The following is a 20,131-nucleotide window of genomic DNA, read 5'->3' as shown; positions in this document are numbered from 1 at the left end:
GGAGAAGCTTCTCGTGTGTGTCCTGACCAGAAACCTGGAACATCCACACTCTGGGCTGATGCCCTACCACTGAGTCAACCAGCCAGAGCCCAATATTCTTCACAGCTCTAAAAATGTGATTCTCTGATTTCTGTTTCTTTTATCACTGTTTGTCCCAACTTTACTACTAGATACTATAGCAAAGATGGGACAAAATAAACCAGGATGACAATTTAATCATTTTATAACCTTCCATCAACTATATAGTATCTGCTATGTAGTGGCATTCAATAAATATTTGAAGAATTAATTAATGGTAATTAAATAAATGAATATTATTTTATGTGGACCTCAATAATCTGTGGATAGAGAACTCTAAAGAGAGAGAAAATATTATAAACTTTTATCTAATTAATCTTGTACTTCCTGTCTTCCCTACTACATACTTCAAGGGATGGGTTAAGTGAAAGAGGTTAATGCACATCTAGAGATCCAATAGGAAAATGACTGATAGTCTCCTGTGGGCTGGATTATGCCCCAGTGTTTCCCAGTGGCAGTGACAATGGAGGGAGTTTCATGATTCAGCAGTTAGTTATCCTCTCCTTGACTTTTCCAGGTCCAGAAAAAGCTTTATACTGACCGGGTGACAGATGTTTTGGGGTGATGCTTCAGGTCTTTGAACCTACAAAGGCCACTTCAGGTTTCTGTGTGGCCCCAGGGAGTGGGAAGAGGGACTCATCTTTTAGAAGTTACCTATTAATTAGTCAGCAATGGGTGTCAACCAAGCAGAGTATCCCCAGAACACCTGATGACACCTTTGTGACCCCATAGTTTCTTTCCCCAGGTTCCTCTTCTGCACTCCACTGGACACCCCTTGGGCTGCCCCAGCTCAGACACTGTCTGCTGGCTTTGGAAGGTACCGGCTCAAGATTAAATCTGTAACAGGGGTGGGCAACTTAGCCAAGGGGAGGTAGAGAAGTTTGGCATCCAGACCAGGGTTGTAGCGGATGCGGGGGTTTCTGGAAACAATAGCGTGTTCCATGCTGTTGGTGACATCTCTGATCCTTGGCTCTGCCAACTGCATCATGTTTGTTAATTTGTCAGTATCTGTTTGAGGAGAGGGAGAATAAAAGTCTCTATTATTCTTCGTTAAAGATAGTTCCTTCTGAATTCCATCCAAGCTCCGTTTGGATGAGATCACTGATCTAACATTTTAGGCAGATCTATCACATCCTCTAGGTTGTCCCTTACATAAACACCCTATAAATAATCTTATTTCTTTTCCGAATTCAAGAATTGGTGTATTGCACTAATTCAAAAGAATATATTTACCCTTATATTTACTGCAGCATTATTTATAATAGCCAAGCTATGGAAACATCCCAAGTGCCCATCAATAGATGAGTGGATAAAAAGTGGTCATACATCTGTGACAATGAAATATTACTTGTCCATTAAAAAAAAATATTTAATGGACAATGAAATATTACTTGTCCATTAAAAAAAAAAAGGAAATCTTACCATTTGTGACAACATGGATGAACCTAGAGAGTGTAATGCTAAGTGAAATAAGTCAGTCAGATGAAGACAGATACCATATGATTTCATTTATATTTGGAAACTAAAGAGCAAAATAAATAAACAAAAAAATTGAAACTGACTCATAAATACAGGGATCAAACTATGGTTGTCAGAAGGGGGGGCTTTTGTATAGTGAGCTCCGGCAGGCTTGGACCACTTGGGTGCCTTGTGTGTGTGGGGTGCAGAAAGGTGAGGGGACTAAGAAATACAGTTGTCACAAAACAGTAATGTGGATGTATAGTACAGCATAGAGAATATAGTCAGTAATATTGTAGTAACTGTGGTGCCAGGTGAATACTTGAAATATCAGAGGATCACTTCATAAAGTATGCAGTTGTCTTCCTGGAACCAATACAAAATATCTAATATTGAATGCAAACTGCAATTGAAAAAAGAATAGTGTATTGAATTCCTACTATTGCCTCAGACTAGCAACAACAAAAACTGCCCAGTCCTGCCGCTTATTAGTTGCATGACCTTGAGCTTAAACTGCCATCATCTGTAAAATGGGGATAATAATACCTGTCCTAAAATATAATAAATATAAATAATAGCAGGATAGACCACAGAGGAGGACAGAATAGAAAACAAAGGTATGCAAGCACATAGGAAAATTGGAAGTAAAAATACTGTCTGCCTGGTGGGATTTCTAGTTACTGGAGTTTTTTCCCTCCTACTTCCTCCCTAGAGTTCCCAAGTTTTCTACAAAAGCATGCAGGTAAAAAGTGTTATTAGAAAATAGTAACACTGCCCTTGCCTTGGTCATAGGCCACTGTGGGGCTCGGATGATCTCGGGCACAGACCAGCACCTCACAAGGCTCTGACAAACGTGAGAGGGTATCTGTTACACTGTGCACCCAGGCTGGAGGCGGGTACAGGGCACCCAGTGGTCCAAGCCTGCGAGGCTCACCACACAAACAGGAGACAAGGCACAGTGTACAGGCACAGGCTCTGATCTGCACTGGTGCGCTAGGGTTCATACTTCCAGGGCAGCGCCAAGCCCTCTGGAGGAAGTGGTACCGGAGAGTCAGGCTTCGAGGTAAGGGATTAAACTTGAAAACAAAGAGGGAGCAAAAGCAAGCCTGACTTTGGAGATGGTCCAGGAAGGCAAGGAATTCACCCCCTCTGCACAGGACACTGGTATGCAGTTGATGAGGGTAGGACAATGTCATTTGAGTATCCTTAACCTCGACTTTGAGGAACTTCCCTTTTTGTTTCCTAGAGGGAAAACTATTACAGTAAAAAAAAAAGGGAAAACTACATTTTGGGATCCCCAAAAGAGCCACACTGCCTTAAAGCCAGACTGTCTGTAACGTGATAATGTCTTAGGAGGCCAACACTGTCTTCTAGTCTTGGGCCTGACACAGATCCCACTACCAGCAGGTCCCAATCAGGAAGAGCTTGTCAGAGGACTCATTCAAGATGCTTAGGGCTGAGCGCGCTCACTCAGAGCCAGGGAAGGCTGTGTAGGCTGATGAAGAAGAGGCGAGCTGATGTGATGAGGTGGCTTTGGAACCAGGCTTTGAAAGACAGGAAGGACCTGCGTAGCCAGTGGGAGAGAAGAAGCTACCTGAGTCGTGGAAGTAATGTATGAGGCACATTCTCTCATTGCTCTTTCAAATAGTTATTCAGGTTCCATTTTGTCCTGGGGACCCTGTTAGACACAGAAGGGGAAGGGGCCCAGAGGTACTCATTTAACCTGTCACTCTCCCAGATGGTGAAGAAGAGCAGGGCCTTTCGATCCGGGCAGCTGGGAAACATTCGTGTTCTGAGAAGTGTTAAAGGTGAGGCTTTGGCACTCGTGGACCCAACAGTTGAGCTTCTGGTCTTCTCTCCTTTGCCAGGGACAAGTCCTGGGCTTCTGATCTAGTCCCTCCCCAGGAAGTAAGGTGACCAAAAGGGTGATTTGGGATGGCCTCCCTGGCAGGGTTGAGATGGAGAAAGAAAGTTGGCAGGTGACTGTGTTGTGCTGGCTCAACTCTAGGCCGGATGGACAAGAGTACTGTGCTCTGTGTACATGCCTGCCCAGCGATTCTGTGTGCTGCTTCTTCGGAAATGTTTCCATGTTAGGTTGTTATTAACTAGCTATTTCCAATATTGGGGTATAAACATCACTCCATGATTGCTAGCTTGATCCAGGGTTCACAGCCATGGGTCTGTTTGGTCATAATTTGCTGGACTTTCTGCCCACTGCTGTTGTATGACCACTCCTAAACATTTCTTCACAACACCTGCCTCCTGAAACACTACCCCCCCCCCACCCCTACACACATAGTTCCCATAACCACCACGGCTTGTAACTCATATCTTTGTCATTCCTTCACTGGATTTCTGCAATACCTGAATAGTTGGTCTCATATCTCCACCCTCATCCTTCCCACAGCAACACAACTTTTATCAGGTCATCTCAGAGCCATTTAAAAGGCTCTCCAGGCCTGGCTGGATAGCTCAGTTAGTTAGAGCATCATCCTGATACACAAATGTTGTATGTTTGATCCCTGGTCAGGGCACATACAGGAACAGATTGATGTTTCTGTCTCTCCCTTCCTCTTTGTGTGTATGTGTGTGTGTGTGTGTGTGTGTGAGAGAGAGAGAGAGAGAGAGAGAGAGAGAGAGGAACAGATAGGGACAGACAGACAGGAAGAGAGAGACATGAGGCACCCTACTTGTTCATTGATTGCTTTCTCATAGGTGCCTTGACTACATATGACTACAGCAGACTGAGTGACCCCTTGTTCAAGCCAGCAACCATGGGCTCAAGCTGATGAGCCTTGCTCAAACCAGATGAGCCCACACTGAAACTGGCGACCTCAGGGTTTCAAACCTGGTCTTCCACGTCCCTGTCCGGCACTCCATCCACTGAGCAACCGCCTGGTCAGGCTCCCTTCCTCTTTCTTGAAAATCAATAAATATATTTAAAAAATAAATAAGAATACATTTTAGAAAAACTCTCCGATGCTCTCAGGATAAGAGCCATACTCCTTAGCGGAGCCATCAAAGTCCCTTATGATCTGACTCCTAATCTTTCTCAGCCTCAACCCTCACCACAACCCTTCACACTCCTCTCAGGGCAGTCTAGTACCAACAGTGATGGCTAAGGTTCAGTTTGCGAAACAATCCACGAGAGAGGAACTATTATACTTTATAATGAAGAAGCTGAAGTGTAGACAGTTGTGTAACATAGTTGGAGAGAAGGCTGCAATCTAAACTCTGAATCCACAGTCTCCACCACGCAGCTCAGGCTCTTCCCTCTGTGGGAAGTGCTGCCATCTTTTCCCCTTTTGGTTTATTCTTTAGTATTAATCCAGGCATCCATTTTGACCTGTGAGAAGGCTTTTGCAACAGCAGAATTAAGACTGTGCTGTTGCTTTGTTTTGTATGCATGTCCGTTGTTGCACGCTTCTCCTGTGGTGTTGCATGTGGTTTTAGATCTCCTCTGCTAGATTGATTCCCGGATACTTTATCTCATCTCTGTAACCCCATAAACACTACTTAAGCAGAAGTGAAAATTAGAGTATAATTACTTGGAAATTTTTTACCTAAAAGTAGTCAAATGTCTGCTTGAAAATTTTCTTCTGCAATCGTGGGGTGGACAACAGATGAATCAGCATGTGGTATTTTTATACCCAATCCATACTATTCTTCTAAAGAATGATAGTAGTTTTTTGACAAGCAGTTTTCAGAGGAAGTTTGTTTTTCTCCATATTCTTTTAAGGCTCCCAGAAGACTACAACCTCTGCCTACACTGAGCCACTTTATGTACTTAGAAAACGGTCTTGTGAGGTTTTCAGACCCTGACTGGATCTGTGTTTCATCCTAGCCCCATGGTGGCCCTATAAATAATTTGGACCACTCGTTACTAAGGGAGAGTTTTAGGATGATCTCACAGACGATATTTATTATCCCCCCCTCCCCACACACACCTCCCCACCACACACATTTATTATATTCCCCTTGCTTAGAGAAATATCTGCAGATTTCTCTCTGAGGATGCTTGCCTCTCCCATTCTGAGTCCTTTGGTCTGAGCAGAGCATATGACCCAGCCTGAGCCAATCGAATATCACATTCCCCTGGGCACAGTGATGAGCTCAGAGTTGGGTACTTCCTGCTGGTCCTCTGATCCTGCCATCTTAGATCCACGAAGGCAGAGTAAATCTTAGGCCTTTTGGAGATCTACTGAAAGAACTACCCCTGGAGATAAGACAGGGCAGCCATGTGACCCCCATAGGGGATAGAGCTTGTGAGACTGGAGCCAAGACAAAAGAAGCAGAACCAAGAAATAAGGTAAAACCAGGTCCTAGAAACATCATTTGTGGACTTGATCAGGCTATGCCTGAAGCCCACTTCCCTTCATTTTTTTGGTCATGAATATCAAGATGGTGATTACACGAGGAAAAGAGGAATGGGGGGAGGTAGAAGAGAGTAAAGTGGAGATAAATGGTGATGGAAGGAGACTTGACTTGGGGTGGTGAACACAACACAATATACAGACGATGTGTATCGTACACTTGAAACCTATATAATTTTAATAACCAATGTCATCCAATAAATTAATTAAAAAGAAATAAGTTAGAAATTTCTCTTCCATTTAAACAATTTGGGTTGGGTTTTCTGTCTCTTGTCACTAAGAAATTCTCAACTGATATAAAATCCTTCAGGCTTTTTTTTCCTTCTCACAGAATTCTAATATGTCCAGAACTAAAAGATTACTTTCTTCAAGAAATATTTCTCTGACTATATTTCCTTAAATCAATGAATGAATGATACCTCCACCCACCAGGTTCCTAGAACTATGAACCTAACATTCATCCATGATGGCTTGTTCTTCCTCCCATTACTATCAGGTCTAATACACAACTTCTTTCCCTTTATCTCCACTTTATCTCCAGTCCAAGCCAGCATCAAATCTAGCCTGGAATGCTGTAGCAACCAGAGCAGTCTTTCCTAATGACAAATCAGATCACACCCTGAATCTTCAGTGTGCTTTGATGCTCTAATTGATCCTGTTCCCCTCAGCTTCCTCACACTGCTCCCCATCCTCCAGCAGTCTTCGAGTTCCTCTAAAGACTTTTCTGCCTCAGGACCTCCTGCAACAAATTCCCTGTCTATCCTCTTTCCACTTTTCAGCAATGCCTAATTTGTTCTTCCCCAAAGTCAGATCAAAGAAGCCCTCCCTGCCCTATAATCTAAATTGGGATCCCAACTCCAAACCCCATTCTTTTTTCATAATCCTCTGCTGCTTTTCATGGCACTCATCCACATTTGCCATTAAACGTGTGTATTTATAAGGTTTGTCTCGCCTACTGGGCCTTATACTGCAGGCAGTGAGCTGTGAGCTGTGCTGCTTGATCCACTCTCACTCCCAGCCCCGCCCAGCAGCTGGATTATGGTGGGCTCTCAATAACATGTGTATTGAGCGAATGAATGGTTGTCATGGTTTTGGCACGTTGGCTTTTTACTCTGTTGATGTACAATCTTCAGGAGATCATGCCACCAAAATAAAACCTGCTAGGCAGTTAGATCCCTGCCATGGATTTGATTAATTGCATTGAACTCACCCAGAGTTTCTATATATTTCAAAAATTCATCACTTTGGATTTTGGATAATTACTATTTAAGAATATCTCTCTCTGCAATACAAGAAGTTATAGTAGGTACCACAGTAATGGGGAGAAGAAAACTATATTCAGTCTAAGAGAGGATAAAAACCACTTTTGAATCAAATTGTTCTTATCAGGGATCAGGTAATCTTCTAAGCACTTTACATATGTTAACTCATTTAATTCTCATAACTCATTACAGATGAGAAAACTGAGTAACTTGCCCAAGGCAAGCAAGAGAGCTAAAATTTGCACTGCAAGAGTAAATTGTCTTGCAGGGACGTTCATGGAAGCCCAGTAAAAGTCTGGGCTAGGGAATGCATAACCGGGCTAGGGAATGCATAACCGGGCTAGGGAATGCATAACTGGGCTGCTGAGGTCCAAAGGGAGCAGGAACGGAGCTAAGAGTCTGTTTGCTTCCCTCCAGCCCCAGAGAAACTCGTAAACCAGGGAAGTGCCAGCCTCGCCTTCTTGGCTAGCAGCCAGGTCACAGAGAAGCAACTGGAGACCTGAGATGCCACCCAAGGAGGTGCCAGCTGATTGCCAGAACCTATTTTATTTTATTTTAAGTGAGAGAAAGAGAGAAACAGAGACAGAGAGAGGGACAGACAGAAACAGATAGACAGGAAGGGAGAGATGAGAAGCATCAACTCATACTTGTGGCTCCTTAGTTGTTCATTGATTGCTTCTTATATGTACCTTGACTGGGGAGCTCCAGCTGAGCCAGTGACCCCTTGCTCAAGCCAGCGACCTCTGGGCTCAAGCCAGAGATCTTAGGGTTAAGTCTATGATCCCACACTCAAGCTGGTGACCCTGCACTCAAGCCGGATTAGCCCACGCTCATTTCGGCGACCTTGGAGTTTCGAACCTGGGTCCTCAATATGCCAGGTCGATGTTCTGTCCACCTATTCAGGCCAGAACCAATTTCTATTGACAGGTCAGAGGCTGCCCTGCCCCACAAAGGCGGCTCCAGAGGTGGCACTGAGGTGCTTGGAGCAGGAAAAACGGAGAGGATCAGGAATTCTAGATCATCCTCTTCGGAAATCAAACCTCAGCTTTGAGACGAGATGATCTGAGTGAACGGTGAGACTTCTGGTCATCAGCGTGGCCTTCTCTCTCCTACCACCAGGTGCTCTGGCAGGTCTTTTGGCCAGTTCGTCCTCCACTGCACCCACAGGCCACCTGCTCCTATTGAGCCCCAATGGCTGGGGCTCCATTCGTCCCTCAAACTGGAAGACCTGCACAGAGTTTGGCGGCTGCACAGTGAACAGCTGTAATGAGCCTCCTCTACTCCCCAAACACCTGAGGTTCACAGGAGACCCTTAGCTCAGAGAGGAAGAGAGCTTCCTACAGCCCTTCCTTTGAAATACTCCTGTGCTCCTTTCACTCTTTATCAGTTTAACAAGTGCCTCGTGTGTGCAAGGTATTTCACAGATATCAATCCTCATAGCAGCTCTGTGAGGCACGCATTATCTTTAGCTCCATTTTATAGATGAAAAAACTGAGGCACAGCATGACTAGGTAACATGCCCAAACTTTCCTACCTGGTAAGTGGTAGAGCCAGGACTCAAACCCAGACAGTCTGGCTCAAGCAGCTGTGCTCTTAATAACTTCTCTGTACTTATGTCGTCAGTACATTGTTACCTGATTCTCCAGCATGATGACGTTTGGAGGGCCGGTGCCAGGTGTGGGCAGCGTCCCGTATAGCATCTCTCCCAGCTCTCCCGTCTCCCCAGCAGCTAGACTTCTCTCATTCCCAGCAGTTTCCCACTTGCTCTCTTTTCAAATCCCAGCTCTGCTACTAGCTGTGTGGCCTTTAGTCCTTAACCTCTCTGAGACTCCATACCATCATGCATAAAATGAATGTAGGTCAGTGACCCCAAGATCTCCCTGTCCCTCTCAGAGACCCCTCTCCCTGTGAGGGACTCACAGACACGGAAGTACTCCTCTCCATAGCTATCCCGGGTCTCCTGAGGCAGCCGTGCCCACAGCTTCCGCAGGTGCAACTCCATGCCCTCCTTGCCCAGAATGGATGTCCGATAGTTCCCTGGCTCAATGATGCTGACTTTCACCCCAAAGTAATGGAGCTCACGCCTGGGAAAGAAGAGTTGGATTCAGTCTGGAACAAAGAGTCATCAGGGGAGTCACTCCTGACACCTCTATAGAAAACTGGAGGTGCTCTCCCTACCCCTGCACCTGGCTAGCTTTTGCTTTTATGCAAGTAACCCCTGTCCCAGGCCTCTCTGTCTGAGAAACAATCCCTCCCACTCCCACAAGCCTAAATAGGGTTTCACTTACCCCGGGACAGCCCAAGTAAAGGTAGGAAGAAGCCTCCCATCACCACCCCACCTCTTCTCATCCCTTCTTCTCTTGGTCCTTGGGGAAGGTCCCCCGAGGTCTAGCTTTCTTCCTGCTCTGTTTTTTTTCCTTTCAGAACTCCCCTGCCCACACACCACTGTTCTCTACACCCTCGCCCTCTCTCCTTGAGGGGGACCCCCGGGACTTCTTGCACCAAGGAGTGTTCTTGCACCAAGGCCCAGTCACCTGATGCTGTCAGAGAAGGCCTCGACACCAAACTTGGAGACACAGTAGCCACCACCGATGACAGCCACACGACCACCACAGCTCGACACATTGACGACCCTGCCCCGGGCTTTCTTGACTATGGGCAGCATGTGGAGGGTCACTTCGATCAGTCCCACCAGGTTCACATTGATCACCTTCACAAAGTCCTCCTTGGTCAGCCATTCATTGGGACCACTGGGCAGGCCCACACCCGCGTTGTTCACCAGGGCCCAGAGGCCTGAGGGCAAGGTGGAGAGAGAGAGAACCACACAGTAATGAGCAGTGTCTCTGGAAAAGTACCAGGGTCTACTATCCACCAGCTCAGGGCTGTTGAGGATGGTTGAGCCCGTGCACAAAGCATGAGACAGCCAGGCAGGGGCCTGAGGTGGGAGCTATGACTGCCCGAGGGAAGCTGTGCCTTTTACTGATTAAGTTTTCCTAAAGGGGCCCTGGCCAGTTGGCTCAGTGGTAGAGCGTCGGCCTGGCGTGCAGGAGTCCCGGGTTCGATTCCCAGCCAGGGCACACGGGAAAGGCGCGCATCTGCTTCTCCACCCCTCCCCCTCTCTTTCCTCTCTGTCTCTCTCTTCCCCTCCTGTAGCCAAGGCTCCATTGGAGCAAAGTTGGCCCGGGCGCTGAGGATGGCTCCTTGGCCTCTGCCTCAGGCGCTAGAGTGGCTCTGGTTGCAACAGAGCGACGCTCGGGATGGGCAGAGCATCGCCCCCTGGTGGGCGTGCCGGGTGGATCCCAGTCGGGCGCATGCGGGAGTCTGTCTGACTGCCTCCCCGTTTCCAACTTCAGAAAAAAAAAAATTTTTTTTTTAAATTTTTCTAAAGGGACACTTTTTCTGATTCACACAGAATGCCAACTAGCTGTTCCCTGTACCAGCTAACAATCCAGGCTGTAGCTAATAGCACCTAAGCTATTAGCTCTGGGAAAAGAGATATCATATTCATACCAATGAATAAATACTTGAATTCCTTTCTACATTATTTCCCTAAGTATAAGAAACACTCTGTATTCTAATTATAAGAAACCAATTCCACGTCCTGGCCGGATAGCTCTGTTGGTTAGAGCGTCATCCTGAAGTGCAGAGGTTGCCAGTTTGATCCCCAGTGAGGGCACATACAGGGACAGATTGATGTTCCTGTCTCTTCCTTTCTCTCTAAAATCTGTAAAATAAACATAAAAAAAAACAAAAAAACCCCAACTGCATTACACACATTAGCAAGATCACTTCCTCCATTCACACCTTCATTCATTCATTCACATGCCTGTTCTGTCAGGGGAATGAGCTAAAGACATAAAGTAAACAAGACAGTCTTATTGCTCATGGAGGTCACAAACCAGAGAAGAAATAAGTAACATTTATATATAAGTATAGGAAGCACTGAAATAATTATGGGAAATGTGAGAGAGGCTCTCTGAGACTATTACGTTGAGTTGGTGTACTTGAGAGAACCAGTGCTAACTGTTGTCATTCGGCTCTGCAGGGGCCCAGGCTGAAGAGCTCAAGTTCCAGTCCTGGTTCGAGGTCCAGCCTTGGACAAGTCACTTCTCTCCCGGGCTCTCAGATTCTGGGCTGAGTGGACTAGACAGTTGCTTCCAGCCAGTGGTTTGCAACCCTGAGCACGTACGTCCTCAGAGCCTGCGAGGGAGGCGATGCAGGGGAAGCTCAGCTTTCATTCGCTTTACATGTTGATCGTCCGAGTAAAGTGCTACTTGGAGAAAGGCGTTTGATGCTAAAACAAGCTTGGAAAAGCCTCTAAATGATCCCCAAGAGATCAGGTCGTTTGTTTAGGGATTCTATGGAGCCCACAAGCCCCGTTCCTCCCCTTCCCTCCCCTTCCCCATGCTACCCCCCACCTGGCTCTGCAGCCTCCACATACTCCTCTGGGCACAGTTTCCACTCTTTCCTGAGGGCAAGTCTGGATGTAAACATGACTCATGGACCACCCCTGCCCCTGGGCCTGGGGTTCACACAAAAGCCACGTCCTCCGCCTGTCTTCCTGCCTTCCTCCAAATAGACCCCAGGACAGCAACTGCCTGTCAGGACTCAGAACCTTCCCAGCTAGAGAAGACTCTCTTATCCTGCAGAGGCGGAAATGCGGCTCTTGAGACCCAAAGACTATAAATTCCAAGTGGTCTCTGCCTGCGAGAATAAACACACACTGGCCGCTACCTCTGATCATCCCCGGTAATCACCTCTGCCTGCTGGGAATCAGGACAATCTTAGTTTATTTCTGCAAAGAGCAACTAGAGAACAGTCAGAGCAGCGCAAGCAGCATTAAGGTCCACCCTTCATGTCCAAAGAGTCTCAGGGACAATAAGAAAGAATGCCAGAATCCCCTCCCTTCACTACCCAAAGCTTCTTATACCAAGGATGTTGCCCAATGGGGTGGAGTAGGCAAAATAATGGCCTCCCAAAGATGTGCCCATGCTAATCCCTGGAACCTGTGAATATGGGAAAGAGGAATTAAGGTAGCAGATGAGATTCAAATTGCTAATGGACTGACCTTAACATGGGGAGAGTATCCTGGATTAGCCAGGTGAGCACAATACAATCGCAAGGGTCCTTCTAAGTGGAAGAGAGAAGCAGAGACAGAGAACAGCGAGACAAGGCGGCAGCGTGAAAAGGACTCGACCTGACTGGAGATTGAATGTAGGAGAGGCTCATGAGCCAAGGGCTACAGGAGCCGCTAGAAGCTGGAGAGGTGAGGGAGTGGCTTCTCCCCAGAGCCTGCAGGAGGCACACAGCTCTGCTGCAGTTTTAGCCCACTGAGACCCATTTTGGACTTCTGATCTCCAGGACTCCAAGATAATAGATTGGTGTTGTGTTAATTTATTACAGCAGCAGCAGGAAACTAATACACTCAGTGAATCATTAACACAAGCGGCTGAGGGAAGAACCCAGGGCAGCAGGCGAAGCAGCCTGTTGCAAAAAGAGACTTTCGCTGAATTCTTCGTTAACTAGTTTATCCAACAAATATTTGGCCCCTTACTAGTTGCCAGACACTGTTCTAGGTACTAAGGATAGGTAGTTACTAAAAGAGACAAAAAGCCCCGGCCCTCCCCCAGAAGTTTTATTTTAGCAGGGGAAGTAGGCAACAAGTAACAAACATAAACAAACAATATTGGAAAGCAGAGAGTGGTGAGTGGTGAGGGAGTTACTGCCTGACCGTTCTGGGCCCCAGGGCTCTCTTCCCCCCACCTGAGTGCATAGGCCCCAGACTAGTTCCTTAGGAGTCAGGACTTCCACAACTTCCACAACGGAGCCATCCTATTCCTCCCATTCCTGTGTCCACGCCCTTCATGCAGAAAACACGCTGGGCAGGTCCCTATGCAGTCCTGGTCCAGCCACAGCTCCAGCCCACAGCCTCCCTTCACAATAGGACCAGCCACTCTGATGTCAGCACTTACTCTGAGTTCAACCTAATTATGCACTGTGATGTGAGGAAAAGGACAGATATCTCAATCCCCAGCATTCTAGCCTGTCACAGTCAAGGAGAGCAAATGCCTCCACTCAGGGAGTCCAGCCTCATGGTCCCGTCTGCCTTCGGCCAGCCTGATCCCAACAAGAGCTGAGGGTCAGGACTGCCAAAGTCCCAGAGAAGAAGCAGCTCCATCTGCAAGGTTTGGACATACAGAACACAGCTTCTCTCCCTGACTTCTTATGCCAACCTCTTCCATCCTTCTGTGTATCTGGGAGGGAAAACTGCCTTGGCAAAGCAGCCCTGCATGTGGACAAACCAAACCAGGCAAGGGCTTCCAGTCCCACTGGGCCACCTCAGCCCCTTTCTCTGCGTCACCTCTCCCACATCGTCTGAACAGCAGGGTCCCTGATACCTACTGTCAGATGCCAGTAGGAGAAAGGGTAAAGGAAGGATAAACTCAGAAAGCTCAAGAATGCAATTTGCCCCACCTTGCTCGCCCACTTGGGCCCTCACCCACTGGGCCGCCGCCTGGATGCTCTCACTCTTGGTGACATCCAGTAGAGTGGTCTGGAGCCTGTAGGAAGTATCTTGCTGAAGCTTCTGGGCCCCCTCCTGAGTGAAACAAGCAGCCAGCACCCTCATGCCTCGATCAACCAGCTGCTTGGCCAGCAGGTTTCCAAAGCCCGAATCACAGCCTGTGATGAAGACATACTTGTCTGAGAGGTTGCGGACAAGATTGCAGTTCTTGAGCCAGCGGTACATGAAGGAGAGGTCTGTGAGAGCTGCCATAGGGCAGGAGGGAGGTGATGGCCAAGAGAATGGGGCTCCGGAGACAGCGGGAGAGGCTGGTCGGTCCTCTGACCCCGAGCTGGCCGTCTGCCGGAGCTGCCAAGATCTCTCCTCCCTTCCACTGCAGGCAACACACCCAGGGCCCCTGAGTGAGCCACCCTGTAATTTTTATAGGTGGATACATCACCACGTCAATTAGCCCAGATGCAAGAAATTCAGGTCTAACCTGAAGGAAGCCTTGTCACCGCAGACAGCCCTGGTGGCTGCCCTTCTCTTTGCCTAGCCCTGATGGGTGAAGGCGCCAAGGATAGGAAAAACCCCAGTGGTGATGTTGGTGCTGACAGGTGGCTCTGAGCAGGGTAAATGTGAAAGGAGGACCCAGCGCAGAACCCTCCCCCACCACCACCCCGAAATCCTCCACCTCTGGTCCAGGGATCAAAATCATTTGTCATGAGTACAGGCATGTAAATAAACTTAATCTTTACTTTTAGAGGAAAAAATTAAGACAAATGCATTAGTGTTAAACAAACAAAATTGGTTTTGTGCCTTCAAAACCCCAAGAAGGCCCTGGCCGGTTGGCTCAGCGGTAGAGCATCAGCCTGGCGTGCGGGGGACCCGGGTTCGTTTCCCGGCCAGAGCACATAGGAGAAGCGCCCATTTGCTTCTCCACCCCCTCCCTTCCTCTCTGTCTCTCTCTTCCCCTCCCGCAGCCAAGGCTCCATTGGAGCAAAGATAGCCCGGGCGCTGGGGATGGCTCCTTGGCATCTGCCCCAGGCGCTAGAGTGGCTCTGGTTGCGACAGAGCGACGCCCCAGAGGGGCAGAGCATCGCCCCCTGGTGGGCATGCCGGGTGGATCCCGGTCGGGCACATGCGGGAGTCTGTCTGACTATCTCCCCGTTTCCAGCTTCAGAAAAAATACAAAAAAACAAAAAACAAAAACAAGAAAAATGAGTTCCAGGTTGTTAGCTCTTTGGAATTCGCTGCCCTAAGATGAGTCTCCACCATGAGAGGTGCTGAGAAGGAGCTCTCACGACAGCTGTGCCCCATTGTCCTCCGGCAGAGGAAGCAAGGCCTCCTAGAAAGGGGGCTGGTGATGGGAGGCCCCAGCTCCCAGAAAGCAGGAAGAAAGACTGGAGGTTTCAAGGTTCGTGTCCTTGCGAGGCGACACTCGGTGACCAGTGAGGTGCCCTCATTGCACTCCCGCAGGCCCGGCTCTCTCCCTCCGGCAGTGACCAGGCAGAGAGTCAAGGACTGCAGACCCGGCAACCCTGGGGCAGGGCCCCCACTGGGCATTTTTCTGGATGATGTTCGTCTACCTCCAGGACCAGACCCACACAAAGTAACCTGGGGATCTGAGGAGCTTGAGGGGTGGGGGTGGTGACAGGGAAGGAACAGGCTGTGAAGTCAACTGGCACAGTGGCGAGTTGAAGCAGCAGAGAAAAGGAGGCCAGGAGGCAAAGTAATTCTAAGGTATGAGGTAAGAGTAATAAGGAGGGAGGACATTTGGACATAGGGAGAGAAGGCAGGAGAAGAGAGGGTTCTGATATGAATATCAATGAGCTGCGGTCTAGCCAGATGAGGAGCAGGGGTCATGGGTTCCAGGGGCAGCGGCAGAAAGGGCCTGGGTCTGAGTCTGAGGCTCTGAGAGGAAACGACCTATGAGGGGAGCGGAGGACTGGGGCCAGAGCTTGGCAAGTTCCCAGTGTCACGACTTGGAAGGGAGGGAGAGAGTCTAGGCCATGGGGCAGGGAACTCGCATAGAGGTTGGAGGGAAGCTGATAAAGACAAGGAAGTGAGGATATGAGACAGAGGTATGAGTGGTGAGGGGCCACACCCGGGATTGCAGCAGAAACAGGGACAGAGGAATGCTAGCGCCCACGGTGGTTCTTTGGATAAACCTCTAGGGACACCATTCCGCAGGATAAGCCTGGTCACCAGCTCATCCCTGGGGAGGCAGGGCCAACTGCCTACCTTCTCTGTCTGGAGGGTCTGACACAAAGTTCCCTAGAGGGAACAGACAAGGATGCTTCTCTGGGCACCACTGTGTACCAAGGTTGGTCAGCTTCAGAATCAGAGAGAGCAGGTGTCACCTTGGGAAAGGCAAGAAGGCTTGGCTACTCTATACCAGGGGTGGTAGAAGGTCAGGTCATAGACCCCCCCTTTGGGGAACAACCAAAAGCCTGCATGAGAAGTGGTAGAAGCAAACCTCACCTACTTCATAACCACTGCAAGGCACAACACCTCCTGCACGATCTAAGAGACATTTCCCAACTCTGCCTCCTGAGTGAGTGAACACAGGTCTTGGCTAGGAGATGTCAGAGAGTGTCACTTGAGGGCTGAGCAGTCTCAGGAGTAGCCCAGTTCTAAGAAGACAGGTGAGACCCAGAGGTTGCCTCTGGATCTGGAGAAGGATGACTTGGGACTGCCCCAACATGGGCCTGGGCCTGGTTCCCCATCTCACGGACCTCTCTGCGGACTGCTGGCTAAGGCATTGCTGTCCTGGGCTCAAACTCCTAACATCACTAAATTCAGGCTGTGGACTGCAGGCTTAGAGCGCTGCAGGACCATAGAGAAGGCTGTTTTCCTAGGGCTGGGAATGCTGCCCACTCTCAGATGACAGGCCTCCCTGCTGAGTTGGCACCTGAGGCTGATGGGTTAGCCTGGTGGTTACCCTCCACACCTCTACCTCTGTCCACAGGTATATTCAGTGAGGAGGGGGGTTCTTTCCTCCTAATATTCTCAGGTTCCTAGAGAAACCAGGGACAGAGGTAAGGAAGAGGGTAAGCTATGTGACCCTCGACTGGAGAGCTCACTCTCTCTACCTTATTTTCCTCCCCATAAAGCATCAACCCTCACATAGTATCCCAACTAGACCATGCACGCACCCCAGTCTTTGCTTCACAGAGCCTTGGCAGTCCTGGGGGACAGCTCCCACCAAGAAGGTGGGCACATAGCTCATGGGGAGGTGGGTGAGCTTGGCCTCCCAGCCAAGTGACTATCAAGTACACTGTGCAGTTCATCACCAAGGAATAATTCAACTTGTATTTTCTTCGGGAGATTTTTACGTATTTTGATGTCAGTTCAAAATGAGAAAGTATCCTTACATACTTTCCCATCCCTTCTCTCCAATTCATGGCTCTAACTTAGGAAGAAAGTTTCAGAGAACTCCTTCTTGGCTTCAGTTTCCTTTCCAACATAATGAGGACTTCACGTGACACAGTGGTCCCCAGGTCTAACAAACAACCCCCTTCTTAGGTTACTAGTTGACCACACGGAATCATGGGTATGAAGCTCACTGTCCCCTTGCGTGGGAGAGTCGACCAGCAAGATGAACCTGAGACTGTAGGAGGCTTTACTGATGAAACCAGGCTTCCAGAAGGTGCTTTGTTCTCTCCCCATGGTCCACAGCTCACTCACTGGCTGCCGGGAACTTCTCTCCATAGATCTCCTCGACCTCTGGGCTGGCCTGATCCCATGCCTCCTTGAAGCCCTAAGAAAACATCTCAGGTTTGCTCATGTTGGTCTCAAAGTAATGGGGCTCGATGATAGCCACCTTCACCCCAAAGTGGGAGAGCTCCCTCCTGTAAGGCACCCAGGAAGAGGGGCAAGGACTTCAGAGGTCCTGGGAGACAAACAAGGACACAGAAATCCTAAAGTCAGCTGGGGTAAGATAAGCTTGAATGTTTGGGGAGTTGGGAAGTGCAGCAGCCAGGGGAAGAAAAATTATTAAAATGGAATGGTCCCTGTGTAGAGCTGAAATATTTTTCCATGAATTTTACACACACAAACTTATTACTCTATATCATAACTATTCTGTTGCAAGGCAGCACTTCCCTGTTCCCTCCTCCTGTTTCCCCTGACATTCTGTCAATCTCCAGAGCTTTCCCTTTCAGCCTCCTTTGTATTCCTCAGGCCCTTCCCTCCCCTCTCCTGCTCTAGTCTACTCCCTGCAAGCTGTCCTCTAAGGAGCATCTGCCTGTGGTCCCCTCCACAAATTCAGAGCCATGCTCTACCCTCCAGCCAGTGGGTTCTCTAGGCTGATTTGGAAAACCAGCTCCCCTGATTTAATCTCTCCATTGGGTTGCGCTGCCGCCAACAGCAATAGTTGGGAGCCCGCCCAGTGCCCACGTGCTCATGAGCCACCACGTCCACCTTTCCAGCCTCCCTCCTGCCAGGCCCAGTTGTTTATCCTCGGAGGACCCCACAGCACAGGCAGTCAGTCGTTACTCACCCTTACTCTCATATCCAGGAAACCCTACCACCCTCCCTTGCCAGGTAGCGAGGTTGCCAAGTTCAGGTCTTCTAACCTCAGCTCAGACCCTCTCTAGGACCCTCCTCCCATTCCACTGGCTGGCACGGCCACCATGGCTAACAGGGTCACAGCCATCACAAGTGATAGCCATACCATTTCTGCATTTCTTAGATTTTTTATTTATTGGTTTTAGAGAGAGGAGGTACAGAGAGGGAAAGGTAGGGGGTGGAACGGGAAAAATCAAATCATAATATTTGCTTCATGTATGCCCTTTGACCGGGCAAACCCGGGGTTTTGAACCTGTGACCTCAGCATTCTAGGTCAATGCCTTATCGACAGCACCGCCACAGGTCCATTTTTGTATTGCTTATCCCTTTCTAAATAGCCAGAGTTTTAATGTCAGTGACCAAATCCTGTTATCTTCAGACATTAACTATGCACTCACAGAAGTGCCCGGAAGTATCTGCAGACTTGAGTCAAATGCCCTACCTCTTAACTCACGGGATCCCTGAAACTGAAGGTCATAGGAGTTAAGAACATGGGTTTTTCCTCAGTCACTTTCTAACTGAGGGACCTTCCCCAGGGCAGGGAGAGGTTGAATCAAATTTTATCGACCTGGGGTTCATCTCAATCCTCAAAAAATAAAAGGGTGCTCCCTAACGAATGCCTTGCACAAAACAAGAGAGGGGAATCTAGAAGGAAGAGCATGGGACGCTGTGTACCCACCAAGAAGCAGGAGGACCGAGGAAGCACCTCTGTCCCCATTCAACACCCAATGGCATTTGAGAACACAGTACTTGAAGATGCAGTAACCCCTGACCACGCACGGACACATGACCCAAGATGCTGCAGGTATTGACTATGTGGTCCCTTGCCTTCCTCAGCATGGGCAGCAGAGTCAGGGTCACTTCAAACATCCCCCGCAGGGTCGCACTGACCATCTTTACGGAGTCCTGTTTAATCAGTCATTCGTTGGGTGCTGTGGGCATAGCGATGCCAGCGTTATTCATCAGGCCCCAGGGTCCTGGGCTCAGTTGGGGTAAGAGAGCAACAATGTGTTGTGACACTGTAGTGGGGACACACGTGTGGTTCCAATTCATCTTCCAATTAAATCTATTTTGTTGAGTCAACAGCTGTGTGATTCATGCCATGGTATAAAGAATAAGAGTTCAGGAGAGAAAATAGGAACATGGTGGTTACAGGGTGTCAGGATTTGCAAACACGTTTAGCTGCTGACTGTCAGGGATGGTCCTTCTCATTGTTCTGCTCCTTTGGCTCGCAAGAGGGAATAGACCCATCTTCAAATGCATGGACAGAGTTTGAGTAGGGTCCAACTATATCTCATAGGAGAGAGACATAGACAGGTAGAAAGGAAAGGGTAAGAGACAGACATGATGGGAAAACTAGAGGAGAGAAAAGAAACAAGAACAAAAACCAGAAAAAGAAAAACCCAAAATAATTACTTTCCACACCCTGGCTGGGAAAGACACACTTGAATCCCAGGATTAGGGTAAACAGAGACAGGCCTGCATTGGGTGTGAAGAGACTAGCTCTGAAACAACCTGCAGAATTTCAGGAAGCCAAGTTCACCTTCTGTGCTGGGAGATTCCAACTTTCACTCTGGAGTGAGAGCCCAGAGCTGCTCTGGGGAAGGTAAGGAGGCCTCACGTCACCCCCTGGTGTAGAATACCCCCTCGGCTCCAGGAAGTGCCATCATCTCCTTTCACTTTCCCAAGGGCTCTCCTCGCACCGTCCCCCCCAGGTCCCCAGCCCACTTGGCTCTCAGGAAAGCTTTCTGGAAAAGATGGGGTGGGGTCACACAACAGTGATTGTGGTGCAACACAGACCTCAAGTCAGTGGGGGCAGGGTCTTCGGTGAGTTGGGGGTGGTGAGGGAGTGGGGGTGGGCAGAGTGTGACCTTGGGAATATTGGG

The 20,131-nt window shown here is 48.6% G+C and overlaps 2 protein-coding genes across 17 annotated transcripts in view; one reads left to right on the top strand and one right to left on the bottom strand.

Moving 5' to 3' along the window:
- The window catches only part of LOC136325035 (ribonuclease H1-like), a 62,847-nt gene that overhangs the window by 40,996 nt on the left and 1,720 nt on the right, over window positions 1-20,131 (top strand). For 5 of the 16 annotated variants that reach the window (XM_066258734.1, XM_066258733.1, XM_066258741.1 and 2 more), the window contains 3 exons: window positions 824-895; window positions 3,275-3,344; window positions 11,217-11,840. The exons of 2 other annotated variants lie outside the window; for them this stretch is intronic. In XM_066258734.1, the coding sequence (XP_066114831.1) occupies window positions 824-895; window positions 3,275-3,344; window positions 11,217-11,425 (351 nt within the window). In that variant the 3' untranslated portion in view covers window positions 11,426-11,840. Of the gene's footprint in view, window positions 1-810; window positions 896-3,274; window positions 3,345-4,251; window positions 4,609-8,098; window positions 8,245-11,216; window positions 11,841-20,131 lie in introns of those variants that run through there. 9 more of the 16 variants (XR_010729191.1, XR_010729192.1, XM_066258731.1 and 6 more) reach the window with 7 other exon arrangements.
- Window positions 869-20,068, bottom strand: LOC136325032 (short-chain dehydrogenase/reductase family 9C member 7). The gene is made up of 4 exons (XM_066258726.1): window positions 13,646-20,068; window positions 9,706-9,964; window positions 9,092-9,255; window positions 869-1,086 (listed from the first exon to the last, which is right to left on the bottom strand). Exons 1-4 carry the CDS (start codon window positions 13,944-13,946, stop codon window positions 869-871), a joined length of 942 nt encoding a protein of 313 aa, XP_066114823.1. The 5' UTR covers window positions 13,947-20,068.

The sequence above is a fragment of the Saccopteryx bilineata genome, chromosome 2 (genome assembly GCF_036850765.1).
Source record: "Saccopteryx bilineata isolate mSacBil1 chromosome 2, mSacBil1_pri_phased_curated, whole genome shotgun sequence".
In the NCBI taxonomy this organism is placed as follows: Eukaryota; Metazoa; Chordata; class Mammalia; order Chiroptera; family Emballonuridae; genus Saccopteryx; species Saccopteryx bilineata.
This window is presented reverse-complemented; position numbering and strand designations above follow the sequence as displayed.

Coding starts and splice junctions, on each gene's coding strand:
- LOC136325032 (XM_066258726.1), bottom strand. CDS start 13,946: ATGGCAGCTCTCACAGACCTCTCCTTCATGTACCGCTGGCTCAAGAAC. Junction 9,965..13,645: donor GGCCCAAGTGGGCGAGCAAG/GTGGGGCAAATT, acceptor CCTTGCCCTCAG/GCCTCTGGGCCCTGGTGAAC. Junction 1,087..9,091: donor AGAGGAGTACTTCCGTGTCT/GTGAGTCCCTCA, acceptor CTCCTCAAACAG/ATACTGACAAATTAACAAAC.